This window comes from Monodelphis domestica, chromosome 1 (assembly GCF_027887165.1).
Source record: "Monodelphis domestica isolate mMonDom1 chromosome 1, mMonDom1.pri, whole genome shotgun sequence".
Classification (NCBI taxonomy): Eukaryota; Metazoa; Chordata; class Mammalia; order Didelphimorphia; family Didelphidae; genus Monodelphis; species Monodelphis domestica.
In genome coordinates, this window is record NC_077227.1 from 753,652,854 (window position 1) to 753,667,828 (window position 14,975).

The following is a 14,975-nucleotide window of genomic DNA, read 5'->3' on the forward strand; positions in this document are numbered from 1 at the left end:
ATGCCTGAAACGGCCGCAGCAGCTCTCCTGGGGGGGCGGCCGAGCCCCGGACGTGGAGGGGGCCCCAGGGCGGCCGAGCCCCGGACGTGGAGGGGCCCGGGGGGGCCGAGCCCCGGACGTGGAGGGGCCCGGGGGGGCCGAGCCCCGGACGTGGAGGGGGCCCCGGGGGGGCCGAGCCCCGGACGTGGAGGGGGCCCCGGGGGGGCCGAGCCCCGGACGTGGAGGGGCCCCGGGGGGCCGAGCCCCGGACGTGGAGGGGCCCCGGGGGGCCGAGCCCCGGACGTGGAGGGGGCCCCGGGGCGGCCGAGCCCCGGACGTGGAGGGGCCCCGGGGGGCCGAGCCCCGGACGTGGAGGGGCCCGGGGGGGCCGAGCCCCGGACGTGGAGGGGGCCCCGGGGGGGCCGAGCGGGCACGTGCCTGGGACGGCTCGGACAGAGCGAGGCTCGTTCAGAAAGACGTGCGTGAAGCTACGAAGAGCCACCCAGGCAGAAGCGAGAGGCCCTCCCGGCCGGCAGCCCAAAATGAAGCTGACATTCAGCCTGCTGAGGAAGCCGGGCTGCGGCCGCTGTCCCAGGGCCCAGAAGTCGCTTCTTCGGGCCGGCAGCCATCGCCAGGGAGGACCAGGGAAGGAGGGGGCCAGAGCTTCCTGGCACCCTAAGAATGCTGCAAGGGCTGGACGGCGGCTTGGACGGGCGTCCGAGCGGCCCCTGCGAAGGCTGGCGCTGGCCCGTGCCAAGGAGGGCAGACACACAGCAGAGGGCCTCTGGCCAGGGAGGGCGGGCTTCTCGGCGCGCCGCGGCCATCTGCGTTCGGGCCCAGGGCTGGGCTCGTGTTGGGGACGCAAAGGCAGGAAGGAAGCAGGCCTGGCGCGGGCGTGGCCTACGGCAGACCCTCGGCGTGCCCGCAAAGGCGGGAGGAGAGGCGGCGGGCAGTTTGCCAACAGCCCGCGCCGGGCCTCCCGGGCAGCGGATGGGTGCTGAGCCGGAATCCTCCCTGGAGCAGGGAGGCGAGCCTGAGCCTTCGGGCACTGCCGAGGCCGGAGGAAGAGCCGGGCCGCGTCCTCACTCAGACGGAAGCAAAGTGGGTCCTCTGTGTCCAGCGCCCCGAAAAGCGCAGGCACGTGTGCTCGGGGCCCCGAGGGGAGACGAGCGCCTCAGGGGACAGGCTCCCCCTTGTCCCAGGCGCGCCATCGGGGCAAAACCCAGCACGTGAAGCCACCAGGCCTGGCAGGCGGCCGAGGGGCATCGGGGAGCAAAGGGCCGGCTTCCTTCTTCCTCCTCCTCTGGCCCGAGCGTCCCCAGTTCGAAATAAAGGGAGTCCACAGACGCGTCCCGCTGTGCCTGGCGCTGGGGGTTTGTCGAAGTGGGAGTCGGGAGGGGCCGGGCTCGTCGGGGAAAGTGAGGGGAGCTAAGGAGGCCGGGACCGGCTGGGAAACGTCCAGACGGCGTACCGGGTGCGAGGAGCACCCAGGAAGGGGCGGTGCCAGGCCGGCGACCCTCGACCGGAACGTGGGCGGGTGAAGGAGTCCCGGGAGTCAGCCCTGCACTCAGGAGAATCCCTCGGGGCGGGCCATGGAAGGCGGAAACAAGACTGGGCCGGAAGCTGGCACAGGGCCTGCAGCCCAGCCCACGGAATGCTCATGGAATGAGACAGGACGGAGCAGTACAAGTTCTGCTTTTAGGCTACGCTTGTTTCCGGCTCCGATGCTGAATTCCTGACAGGAAGAGAAATCGTGCTCAAGTGACTTCGCCCGAGGAAAATATCGCAGGAGAAGTTCTGTGCCCGCGGATAGGTCGGCAATCACCGATGAACAGGAAGAGCCCCGAGAAGCCTGGGACGCTCCGAGAGAGCCGGGGCAAAGGGAGCGACAGAAGCGGGGACCGCCTGAACGAGGGCCTCGCTGGAAAGGGCAGCAGCCGGAACCCAAACACGCAGGGCCCCAAGAAGAGGGGAGAGGGCACCCCCCATACCCGTGTGCCCGAGGGCTACCTGGGCCAGTTCCGTTTGTGTATTTATTCTGTGGGTCGCCGGGGGGCTCCCCGAGTAAAGCGATCTGTGGCCCTGTCCGAGGGCATCTTCGCGGACGGCCTATTCTAGACAGCCATAACTGCTAGCTGAGGCCCTTTCGCAGACACACAACGGACTCTCCTGAGAACAAGCCCTCACGAGGAAGGGAAGCAGATGGAGGATGGAGAAGCGGCATCGCGGGGGCAACAGCCAATAGAGCGATGCAGAGCCGAAAGCGGCGCCCAAATTCATGAGGAGCCTCTCCTGATCGCTTCACAGCATGGGGAAAGGGCCACAGCGGGCCTCACGGGAACAAGCAAGGGCCCGGCAATGGCTCCGTAGGCCACCTCTCCGCCTGGCCTACATCTCCCTCAATGGCTCCCTGTGCCCACGCTCCTGATGGGGCGCCGAGAGGCTGGCTCCAAGTCCAGGCGAGTGCAGGCGCCGCCCCCTACCCAGAGACACGACCTAACACCTCAGAAACAAAGATGCCGAGGGGAACACCAAGGCCCAGAGGGGGGAGAATCGCTGCCTCTAACACCCAAAGTCATCGAATCTAACCTGGTGGACTGGCACAAGTCCTCAAGGAAAGGGTCACGGAATAAGAATCAATTAAGGGGAGCCAATACAGGAAGCCTAAGGCTGCTCGTTTAAAGAGAGGAAGGAGAAAAAAAGGAAAAAGGAAGGCGAGAGCAGGAAGCGGAAAGAGAAAGGCTTCCCCCCACAAAAACAGATGCCGCCGGCTAAATAAAATCAGCACAGCCCGCAGGGGACGGCCCCGGCTCCTCTGCCAAGAGACCTCCTCAAACAACTCCAACAAAAAAACACATCCATGACCCGGAAAGCTCGTGAGATTCTCCCAAGCTGAGGGCAAGTGGCAGGTTGCTTTCATGAGCTGTGAACTCCTAAGGAGCCAGAAGGGAGCCTTGCCCGGAGCAGCCCGGGCAGAAGGAAAGGAGGATCTGGAATCGAAGGATCTGAGGTCGAGTTCTGGCTCTGCCATGGCCCCCTGGGATCCAGAAGAATCACTTCCTCTCTCCGGGCCTCCATGTCCTCCTCTATCCCAGTCTGCAGCCCACAGGCACAACGCCCGTCCGGCCCAGCAGCCCCGAGAACGCCCCTTGACCCACGTTAGGCACGTAGTGAATGGCTCTCAGGGAATGAATTAATGACTGGGATGACGCTGAGATCTCAAGTCAGTAAGAGTGTGATCCTCAAGAAGGAATCTCGGGTTCCCCGAGGGTTTTCAAGGGTCGAGCTGCCTCTAACTGCTTTACTGGCCTCTGCTGGTCTCTCGGTTTATTATTGCATTTGCTATCACTCAGATTCACTTGCTTGCACTGAATTTTCACCATTTCTTATCTTCTTTCTCCTAAGTTTAACATCAGTCTCTCTTACACCATTTCTTCTATCTCCATGTACCAAACTACGTACGTTCTAGGCCTGGCTTCATAATTCTCTCCTAGCCGTGTCAGAATATTTAGGTTTGGTTCCTCGTTTAATAGGCTGTTGCATTTCCTCTAAATCAGTTGCCTGCTGGGTGGACTTTAGCTTACGATGAGAACAGCAAGTGGGATTGTGCTTTCTGGGTCTTGCTTTCTCAGAAAGCGGTCTTTGATCAGGTGTCCTTTCTTATGGCAGGAAAAACATCGTCTGGTTTCTCTCTGGACTGTTTTGGGTTCATAAGTAGGTTTGTGTGTGTCCTAACGGTATTCAGCTTCTTGATTTGCTCAATCTCCTCGTCTCTAATTTTTCCTTTAAATCCTGCATCTGTTCATGTTGTTCTGGATCATTTTCATGGAGCTAAGCTGTGGTTTCACCTAATCCGATCGGACTCGCAGTATCAGACTTTGGGAAGTAATATGTGAAAAAGTTCCTGAAGGGAGGTGGCAGCCCTTCAAGAACTGGCTCCTCACGTGATCTGTAGACTCACCCCTATTTGCCTCCGAACTCATCATTGATTCAGCCATTTCAGAGAGACGAGCTATAAAGGAAGCTGGATGTTCCCCTGCATTTTGCATTAGTTTGTCAAATCTGGCCCGTGCATTAGGCTTTGAACAACAGAGCGTAACAGCTTGAAGCAAGTCCTCCCTACATTTCCTCGAGTAGGTCATGCTGGTGGGATTAGCAAAATCAAGGTCTTCCCTTTGCTCCTCTGTGGGCCGGTTGTTTTCTGACCTGGTCTTTTCAACGAATTGGCGATGCTCATGGGGGCTAAACAGTTCAGACAAGAGAAATTCCACATCTTGGAAATCTGGCTCAGAAATTCGGAAAGCACGTCTGAGTTCTTTCTGAGTCTTATAGGGCTGATCTATACATTTTGGAACCCCTTTCTTCAGGGAATTAAGCTCCTGGGTTATAAACTGTCCATGCACCTTTGAATGTAACACATCCTTTGGATGGAAAAATTTTCTCATGTTCACTTTCAGACTTAGTGTCCTTGTCACTGTCATTTCCCTGTGCATTAGCCTTTGTTTTCTTTGCCTTTCTGTCTTTCTCGTTGGGTGCACAATTTTCTGGCCATTGTTCTTGTCCTTAATCCAGCCCGTCTGCCTTGATAAATTCTTCAAACATGTTCTGAACAACATTTTCCAAGTTAGTATCCACCACCATTATCTTTGCTGCCTTTTGGGGGATTCCAAATCTATAGATGTCCTTCCAATAAGTCAGAGTCTGTACAGCCCCGCCGTGGAGCTGAGATAAACTTGAGCCATGATGCGCCAGAGGGCAGCTTCTTTTTGGAATGGCATCTCTAGTGTGAATCGCCCATCATGGTGGTCATTTTACTGTATAGGATATTATAAATGCAGTAAGCCATAATGCTGCCAGCACAACTTCCCCACAGAGCACTGGCTTAAACATCTTGCTGTTGTCTTTAGAGATTGTGAAGTCCAGTCAGTCCGAGGTGCCAAACTGTAATAGATAATATCGGAGGGGGTAGATTCGATGGATCAATGAGCACTAATCAATCAGGCAGTTATCTTCCTTTTGCCTACCCTCCTCCCGGTCCTCCGTCTTCAGCCTGTTCAGCTTCCCTCCCCTTGTCTTCTGCTGCTGCTTATTCAGGGGGAGTTTGTGCTGGCTCAAATGAAAACACTTTCTATCTCGTATCTAAAGTAAGGGGTCATTTGGGGAAGACAGGAAAGATGAAGGATGGAGGCAAGAGGGTTGGAGGTTTCCCTATTATCTACAGGGAGTCTTGGGGTGGAGGATATTGGGAGAAATGGCGATTCAGTCACGAGCATGAAACAGAGCCGGCCGGAGAGAGATCTATGGACTCTTGTCCTTCTTCTTCTGCCTTCAGATCAGCCAGGCTGCCTCCACCTTGACTATCCCGAGTCCCAGAGATAAACCCAGCTTCTTCCTTCCGAGTCACCACCATCAGCCAAGAGGCCCAGAAATCAGTCAGCCGTTGACTCTTGCCTTCAACTGTTTCCCCGTAACATGCCAAATGGAATCTTCCTTTGATTGACAGCTGATCAACCTCCAGCTTCTGTCCTTTGGCACGCCTTATACTTTCTCTCTTTTCCACAGGCTCCAGCGCGGGTCACTGACTCTGTCCCCATGCAATGGGCAGCAAGGTGGCACCATCACGCACAGAGTGTGAGGCCAGGATTCAGGAAGGCTCATCTCTCTGAGATCAAATCCAATCTCTGACCTTACTAGCTGTGTGGTCCTAGGCAAGTCACTTGGCCCTGTTTGCCTCCGTTTCTTCATTTGTAAAACAATCTGGAGAAGGAAATGGCAAACCACTCCAGTATCCTTGCCAAGAAAACTCCCAGAAAGAGTCACAGAATTCAGCCACCTCATATCTAGGATGCTCTCCCTCCTCATCTCTGCCACTTGGCTTCCCTGGCTTCCTACAGTGCTTAACCCAAATCCCAACTAATAATAATAATAACCAGTTCCTGATTCTCTCCCCAATCTAACCATGCCTCACCTTCCTTGATGGCAAGTCCCACGCTTTGGCCTTGGTGTCCCCTGCACACCTCACAGAACCTGATACCTAATCAATGTTTAACCAATGGTTTGTGGACTACCAAGAGAAATATTTAGCAATCTCAACTCAATACCAAAAAGAGTTTTTTATTTTTTACATCGAAGTCACTTCCAAGTGACCTACACACCTCACAGGAAAAGGAGAGGCAGTTACATCAAGCCAGTCTCCCGAGCTTACTGGCCAGCCTGGGTGGCATCTCCCATTCCCAGCCCATGGCCCCTCGTCATCTCGGGAACACAGACCGGCCGCGGCACTCAACTGAAGCCTGGGATTTCTGAACGTTTTCCTTTCCGTCACTGGGGTCATTGTGTCTAAAAGCTCTTCTGATTTTGTCTTTGTTCTGTCTCAGTTCACACCACTTCTTAGAGCACAAACATGTTCCACTCTATTTCTGGCCAGAACTTGTTCAGCCATCCCCGGTCAATCACTTTGTTTCCAGTTTTCCTCCCTGCTATGAATACTAACGTCTCGATGAGCTATCACTCCCCGTGTCTTTAATCTCCCGGAAGTACAGGCCCAGGATGACCAGGTTTCACGTTACCTAGGAACATTTCAGTCTTTTTGTTTCCACTTAATGCCAAATGCTGTTCCCAAATGACTGGATGGTTGTCCCGCTGGCACCTCAAAGAGTGCTCATCTTCCCAAAGTCAATCCATTTTTTTAACAGTTTAAATCCGTTGACTCCATAGATGCAAAGTATAAAGTTTATGAGGCAGTTTAAACTTTGTAACTTTACAGTGCTGTATGTACGTCAATTATTTTAGCATTTATCTACTGGGGAATAGCTCATTATAGCACACATTTGGGACAATTCCCTCTAGATCTTGGGTTAGAATTTTAATACAGAAGTGGGAAGAAGAATGTTTCTATTTCACTGTTCTCTTTTTACTCCATTTGCTTTGACTATACATTTTTTAAATGTTTATGAAATCAAGATGGTCCCTTTTGTCTTGTGCGATTTCTTCTACCTGTTGTTTATTTAGGAATTCCTCCCCTAAGACCAAAAAGAAAAAGGATGAATTTTTGAAGGGATGTGGGAAAAATTGGGCACCAATACATTGTTGGTAGACCTGTGAAATGATACCACCATTCTGGAGACCAGTATGGAACAGGCTAAGAGGGTCACAAACTGACCCTTCGAGCCAGCAGTACCACTCCTGGGCCGCCCCAGGAGAAGGATCATAAAGTAAGAGAAATGTTCGCCGCTGGAGCAAGTTCCTAAGACCTCCAGAATGGGTCCTCGATGATCTCCGCCAGCCGAGAAGGAAGCTGGAGTCCACCTTCCGCCACATGCGTGTCACTGTTTGGGCTCTGGGAGAGCCTCCAGCGTACATGCACTGCCCAGGGAGAGGGGGAGGAGGGAGGAGGGGAGACCATCTCATCCCCAAATGTCAGAAAACCACCGTCAAAAATGGCTTCTACCCATAACCGCAACAGCCAGTGAGTTACCTTTTAAAAGGAGGAGCCCCTCCCCCGCCAGTAGGGGGTGTGGTGGCGGGAAGGGCCCGCAGATGCCCTGAACCCGAGCCCGAGAGGCAGCGTGAGCAGGGCCCTGCCACGGGCGCCAGGCGAGCCGAGGCAGCGTGAGCAGGGCCCTGCCACGGGCGCCAGGCGAGCCGAGGCAGCGTGTCGGCGTTCTGAGCCGCAGGGGTCTTCGGCACTAAAACGAGGAGGAGTTGAGTGATGGCGTGCTGAAATCGTTTTTTGAAGGAAACATCCGTATTTTGGCCCACATTCTTCAGGCACCAGCTAACTAGAAAACGACAAAAGCGGAGCAGTCGAGATAAGGAGAAGCCCAGGGACTGGCAGGATCCGAATTGGGGATGCCCGGCGGGCCCCCCGGGCAGCACCCCTCGTTCAGCAGAGCCGCCCCGTTCCCGGCCCCACAGCGGGGGGAGGGGCTTCTTCCGGCCCCCAGAGCCTAATGAAATATCAAGGCCCTCTTTGGCGTGTGCAAAGTCTAAGAGGATGACCAGCCATGCTCAGGGTGGCAGCCCACATGTTTCGGTCAGTGAACTTTGCACCATCATTATCTTTCCCCACCTCTGCTCACTAGGAGGCGAGGGTGAGCCTCCTTAAAGGGCGCGAGGCTGGCTCGGGCGGGGCCGGGCAGCCTGGGGGTGAGGGGCTCCCCCAGCCGGGCAGCCCCTCTGCAGTCCCCCCTCACGGGGCCTGCAGAGGAATCCGCCCCGAACGGCTGAGAAGGGGCCTTCCGCCTCGACCTCCAGAGGCAGCCCGTGCAGTGCCCCCCCTCCCAGCCTCCCGCGACGAGCAGCTCCCACACCAGGCCGGGCACGGCGCCGAGCGCCAGAGACCAACGGAGGGAAGCCATCGCCGTCTTCAAGCAGCTTCCGATCCGGCGGCAGACCCAGGCTGGGGCCGTCCGTGTCTGTGACAAAAACTGAGGCCAGGCCAGGGCAGGATGCTCTTGGGTGGGGGGCGGGGAGCCTCGTGGACAAGTGAGGGAGGCCGAGAGGCACAGGGACGGGCCCACGGGGCCAGAACAGCACCAACCAATACGCACAGGCTGGTTAAGGTTTGTGAAGCGGCTCACCGACGCTGCCTCCTTTCTCCTTACAACAATCCTGCGCGGCGAGGGCCTTTATTGTCCCCAGTTTGCAGCTGAGCAAACTGAGGCAGACAAAAGTTACATGACTTGTAAGTGCCTGAGGCTGGATTTGAACTCAGGTCTTTGTGACGCCAGGGCAGGGCTCTATCCACTTTGACACTGTGGGGAGGGAGGTTTGTACTAGCATCCAGAATAAGCATTTATGAAGTGGCTGCAAGTGCCTGGCACTGGGCCAGCTCTGGGGATGCCAATACAAAAGCCGAGCGTGGGGGCCAAGAAAGCCACAGAGGATCATGGGAGCAGCCCTGAGGCCGCAGAGAGGTCCAGGTAGGCGGCAGACAGGACAATGGGAAGGGAAATAGGAGAGAAAAGGGGCCAGAGGCCTAGAAGGGCATGTGAGAGGGCCAGGCCTTCATGCCCAGGGCTGCCACAGTGGCTGCCAGGCCTTCTGGTCCATTCGCCTCACCCCAGGGGTCAGCGGCTCACATGACTAGGCAGGGGCCACAGAAGGCCCAAAGCTCCGCCCTCTATCCCTCCCAGACATGTCCTGGCCCCTGGGCCTTCCCTTGTCATCCAAACCCTCCTCCCCCGGCCTGCCATCAGCCCTGCCAGGTCCTGACTGCGAGCTCCTGCACCCACCTGCCTCCCCAGAAAACAGTGAGATCTCCCATGAGGGGCAGAGATTCTCATCCTCTACGTGGGTGCCCATCACTTAGCACAGGGCTTGGCACATAAGAAACTCCTGGTAAATACATTATGTTCCTCACTTGCGTTGTTATCTGACTATGAGAGGTAAAGAGGCCAGCCATGTGGCTCAGTGGGCAGAGAGCCAGGCCTAGAGAGGGCATGTCTTGGGTTCAAAGCTGGCCTCAGATACTTCCTAGCTGTGTGAACCTGGGCAAGTCACCCTCCCCTTACCCTTCTTCTGTCCTGGAACCAACACACAGTATTGACACGAAGGTAGAAGATAAAGGCTTGGTTTTTAAATGCCTCATTATCTGTCTCACATAAATGTTGTAGGGTGGAAAGACTGTCTGCCCTTTGATCCAGCCATAGCATTGCTGGGTTTGTACTCCAAAGAGATAAGGAAAAAGACCTGTACAAGAATATTCATGGCTGCACTCTTTGTGGTGGCAAAAAACTGGGAAATGAGGGGCTGTCCTTCAATTGGGGAATGGCTGAACACATTGTGGTACATGTTGGTGATGGAATACTATTGTGCTCAAAGGAATGATGAACTGGAGGGATTCCATGGGGACTGGGATGACCTCCAGGAACTGATGCAGAGTGAAAGGAGCAGAACCAGGAGAACAATGTACATAGAGATGGATACATTGTAGCACAATCAAATGTAACTGACTTTGCTACTAATAGCAATGCAATGGTGCAAGACAATCCAGAGGAACTTGGGAAAAAGAATGTATCCACTTCCAAAGAAAAAATCGTGGGAGCAGAAACACAGAAGAAAAACAACTGCTTGATCACATGGGTTGATGGGGATAGGAGTGGGGATGTAGACTCTGAATGATTACCCTAGTGCAAATATCAATAATATGATTCTTGTAACCATGGAAAAATATTCTAAATTAACTAGTTAAATAAAATTTTCAAAAAAATAAAATAGATGGAAAAGTTCTCTGGGTATTACTCCAAAGTATTGCTATGGAAGGGAGGGAGAAAGGGAGTGAAGGAAGAGGGGAGGAGGGAGAAAGGAAGAAAGGAAGAAAGGAAGAGAAAGAGAAAAAGAGGAGGGAGGGAGGGAGGGAGGAAGGAAGGGAGGGAGGGAGGGAGGGAGGGAGGGAGGGAGGGAGGGAGGGAGGGAGGGAGGGAGGAAGAGAAAGAGAAAAAAGAGGAAGGAGGGAGGAAGGAAGGAAAGAAGGAAGGGAGGAAGGAATGGAGGATTCAACAGTCACCTCTCCAGAAGATGGCACTAATTACCAGGAAATCTTGCTTTCCCATTCTGACTGGCACAGTTGGCACACTGCTGCTCCTGTCCCCACCTACATCATCCCAAGTGGCCTGGGGACCCTGCTTCAGGCTAGTCTGGAGGGGCAGAAGGGTGATGCAATTCCTCTCTAGTATGGCACAGGGCTGAGGGATGATGAGGGTGGTAGCTGGTTTAAGTAGCACTTTAAGATTTACAAATCACTTTACTAACATCTCCTTTGATTCTCACAACTCTGGGAGGTTCTATCATATTATACCATTTTACAGGAGAGGCAGATAAGTCAGAAATAAGTGAGTTGGCCAGGGTCACCCAGCAAAAAGAGTTAATGGCAGAATTTGAATTTGGATCTTCTTGCCTCCAGCTCTAGCTCTCAGAGAAGCAGCCCGCTCTCGCCATGTTTACATGGGAAGCCCCCAAAGTGCAACCTCAGTGAAAGACAGGCACCCTGGAGCTACGTCCCGGAGCCACCTGAGACCCTCGTGAGTGGCCTGGGCCTCCCCGTGCTCTCTGGGTCTGTCCCACGTCTGCCCCCAACCACGGCGCCCATCGCCGCTGCCTCCGTGATATCCTGGCACAGAAATCTTCATTGATTCAGCGCTCGGCTGGCTCCTGAGAGCGGGAGGGGGTCTCAAAGCTTCCCTAAGAGCCGGCACCTGCCCCTGCCGGTCAGTGGGGCCCAGGCGGCCGTGACAGGGAAGGCCCGACAACAAGGATGGGGCTGCAGAGGGGAGGCCAGAGGCCACGCGAGGGGCCGAGGAGGCTCTGGACAGTCAGACAGCGGCGAAGGCAAAGGGGAGGGCCAGGGGGCAGGGGCCGCAGAAAGCTTACCTGGGTCTGGGGCCACGTGGCCTTGAGGATGGCCTCTGTCCGGAAGAACACCAGCAGTTTCCTGTCCTCGTCCGTGAGCTGGAAGGAGCGCTCCATGCTCTGCAGGACCTGGACCCGCGGCTTGACGGGCAAGGAGTCGTCGGCACAGAAGGGCCGGAACCAGGCCAGCAGGTCGTCGGCCGAAAGGAGCCCTTCTCTGCAGGAAAGAGAAACGGCCTTTGCTGGCAGGCTTACTTTCACTGGACTATCCCCCATCGGGGCGCTCCTGGGCACCTTCCCGGAGATCCCTGCGCCTGGACCGGGGCCCACAGAGAGGCTCGGACAGGCAGACGGGCCAGAGGAAGAAAACAAGCCCTCGGCACCGTCGTGGTGGCACCAGAGCTCGGTGACTGAGGAGGGAGCCCTCGAGGCACGGCGCAAAGACCAGGAGCTGGGGGGCAGCCGGCCCTCCCGAGGCCCCCTGGGAATACGGGGTCATGACCGCCCTGCGCGGCTCCGTGAGGTGAATCCCAAGCGTGGAGGAGCTTCTGGCCCACTCAGGGCAGCCTGCAGCCCTGGCTGTAGAAGGGCCCTCCGAGGACGTGCACAGAGCCTCACGAGGGCTGCGTTCCTGCCCGCACACAAACGGGGAGCAGAGGGAGGCCGAGCACGCAGGAGCCCTGGACTTCCCTGGGACAGAGAACTGCTTCTCCTTCCGAGTGAGCTTCCCTTTGGAAGGCCATTTGTACTCTTTTGCCACTCTCGAACATGAATGTTCTGACCGTCCCCGAGCTGAGCCCGTCTGCCAGGGAGGCGTCCCAGGGTGGAGGCGCCGGGCAAGGGGAGGAGCCCCCCGAAGAGGGCTGCGCGGGGCCTCCCGCCGGAGGTGCTGGTCCTCCACCCCACGTAGTTCAGAAATGAGGCTTCCTCAGGGAAACTGGCCGAGAACATTTTTCCGAGTTTCCTGCCGATTCTGGCTGCATTGTTCCACATTCCATCTAGTCCAGACACCCTTTGCTCCGCTGGTGCTGGTCTGGTCATGTGATGGCGGCAGTTTCCCAGGCTCCTGCTTGCTTATGGTGCCGCCCCTCCTGTCTAAACGCGATGCCGCCTTACCCTGGTTCTGCCGGACACATTCCTAGTGTGGTCAGAGGCCGAATTCCTGTCCCCAAAGTCGGGCTCAGCAAGCACCCGACTGCCCCGGTCTGTCCTCCGGTCGCCAAACCCGCTCCATCTCCTCGTCGGGCCCAAACTGCTTGCAGGACGCCCACTCGGAGGCCGTTTCGGGCCTGCTGCTGAGCGGCCGCCTTCCTGCACACGAGTTTTCTCCGGGTCTCTCGATTCTCTTCCTTCCGTGGGAATCGGATTCTTTTTTCTAGCTCTTTCGTTGGATCGGGATGGCAGGACCCAAGGAAGCAGGGGAATGTCCAGAGGTCAGTGGGCAGAGGACCGCCGCCAAGATGTGGATGGATCCCCAAAGAAGAGGAGGTTCCCCCGACTTCCACGGGGAGAGAAGAGCGAGTCTGGGAGGGGCGATGGGGAGCACGGCGGGCTCACCTGCCCGCTCTGCCCTGGGCACGCGCCCAGGGACAGTGGCAGCAGGCACGCTGCCGTGAAAGCTGGAAGATGAAAGCGAGAAATCACAAGGTTGGAGGAGGGAGCACGTTTGTTCCTACCAGAAGAGGCCTTCCAGAGGGCACCGGGGAAGGGGCAGGAGGATCAGGAGTGGGGCGTGGGGGGGCAGAACATGGGGTGAAAGGGGGGCCTAGGCCTAGCTCGGCCAGAATGTCTTCTCATCTCCCCAGCAGCTTAAAGGGCCAAACCCGGCATTCCCGCCCCGACAGCTGCCACCCTGGGCCGGTCAGATCCTCTGCTACGTGCCCGGTGAATCGCTTGTAGGCCTGACCTGGCCACTGACCTATTGGTCCAGTTGTTAACTAGAGCCCCATCTCTCGACGCCGAGCCTCCACGCTATTTCCTCTTGACGTTTCAGGAGCCCCCGACTTGGGCGAGGACGCCGAGCCTCCACGTTATTTCCTCTTGACGTTTCAGGAGCCCCCGACTTGGGAAGGACGCCGAGCCTCCACGTTATTTCCTCTTGACGTTTCAGGAGCCCCCGACTTGGGAAGGACGCCGAGCCTCCACGCTATTTCCTCTTGACGTTTCAGGAGCCCCCGACTTGGGCAGGACGCCGAGCCTCCACGTTATTTCCTCTTGACGTTTCAGGAGCCCCCGACTTGGGAAGGACGCCGAGCCGCCACGCTATTTCCTTTCGACGTTTCTGGAGCCTCCGACTTGGGAAGGACGCCGAGCCTCCACGTTATTTCCTTTCTACGCTTCAGGAGCCCCCGACTTGGGAAGGACGCCGAGCCTCCACGTTATTTCCTCTTGACGTTTCAGGAGCCCCCAACTTGGGAAGGACGCCGAGCCTCCACGTTATTTCCTCTTGACGTTTCAGGAGCCCCCGACTTGGGAAGGACGCCGAGCCGCCACGTTATTTCCTTTCTACGCTTCAGGAGCCCCTGACTTGGGCAGGACGCCGAGCCTCCACGTTATTTCCTCTTGACGTTTCAGGAGCCCCCGACTTGGGAAGGACGCCGAGCCTCCACGTTATTTCCTTTCTACGCTTCAGGAGCCCCCGACTTGGGCGAGGACGCCGAGCCTCCACGTTATTTCCTTTCTACGCTTCAGGAGCCCCCGACTTGGGCGAGGACGCCGAGCCTCCACGTTATTTCCTTTCGACGTTTCAGGAGCCCCTGACTTGGGCGAGGACGCCGAGCCTCCACGTTATTTCCTTTCTACGCTTCAGGAGCCCCCGACTTGGGCGAGGACGCCGAGCCTCCACGTTATTTCCTTTCTACGCTTCAGGAGCCCCCGACTTGGGAAGGACGCCGAGCCTCCACGTTATTTCCTCTTGACGTTTCAGGAGCCCCCAACTTGGGAAGGACGCCGAGCCTCCACGTTATTTCCTCTTGACGTTTCAGGAGCCCCCGACTTGGGAAGGACGCCGAGCCGCCACGTTATTTCCTTTCTACGCTTCAGGAGCCCCTGACTTGGGCAGGACGCCGAGCCTCCACGTTATTTCCTCTTGACGTTTCAGGAGCCCCCGACTTGGGAAGGACGCCGAGCCTCCACGTTATTTCCTTTCTACGCTTCAGGAGCCCCCGACTTGGGCGAGGACGCCGAGCCTCCACGTTATTTCCTTTCTACGCTTCAGGAGCCCCCGACTTGGGCGAGGACGCCGAGCCTCCACGTTATTTCCTTTCGACGTTTCAGGAGCCCCTGACTTGGGCGAGGACGCCGAGCCTCCACGTTATTTCCTTTCTACGCTTCAGGAGCCCCCGACTTGGGCGAGGACGCCGAGCCTCCACGTTATTTCCTTTCGACGTTTCAGGAGCCCCTGACTTGGGCGAGGACGCCGAGCCGCCACGTTATTTCCTTTCTACGCTTCAGGAGCCCCCGACTTGGGCGAGGACGCCGAGCCGCCACGTTATTTCCTCTTGACGTTTCAGGAGCCCCCGACTTGGGAAGGACGCCGAGCCGCCACGTTATTTCCTTTCTACGCTTCAGGAGCCCCCGACTTGGGAAGGACGCCGAGCCTCCACGCTATTTCCTTTCGACGTTTCTGGAGCCTCCGACTTGGG

General features: G+C 56.7%; 1 protein-coding gene across 2 annotated transcripts in view; it reads right to left on the minus strand.

Moving 5' to 3' along the window:
• The window catches only part of NBAS (NBAS subunit of NRZ tethering complex), a 177,290-nt gene that overhangs the window by 12,871 nt on the left and 149,444 nt on the right, over positions 1-14,975 (minus strand). The window contains exons 48-49 of one of the 2 annotated variants that reach the window (XM_056814758.1): positions 11,353-11,548; positions 1,030-7,760 (exon numbers count right to left, since the gene is read on the minus strand). In XM_056814758.1, coding sequence (XP_056670736.1) covers positions 7,746-7,760; positions 11,353-11,548 — 211 coding nt within the window. In that variant the 3' untranslated portion in view covers positions 1,030-7,745. Of the gene's footprint in view, positions 1-1,029; positions 7,761-11,352; positions 11,549-14,975 lie in introns of those variants that run through there. The other variant, XM_056814754.1, reaches the window with a different exon arrangement.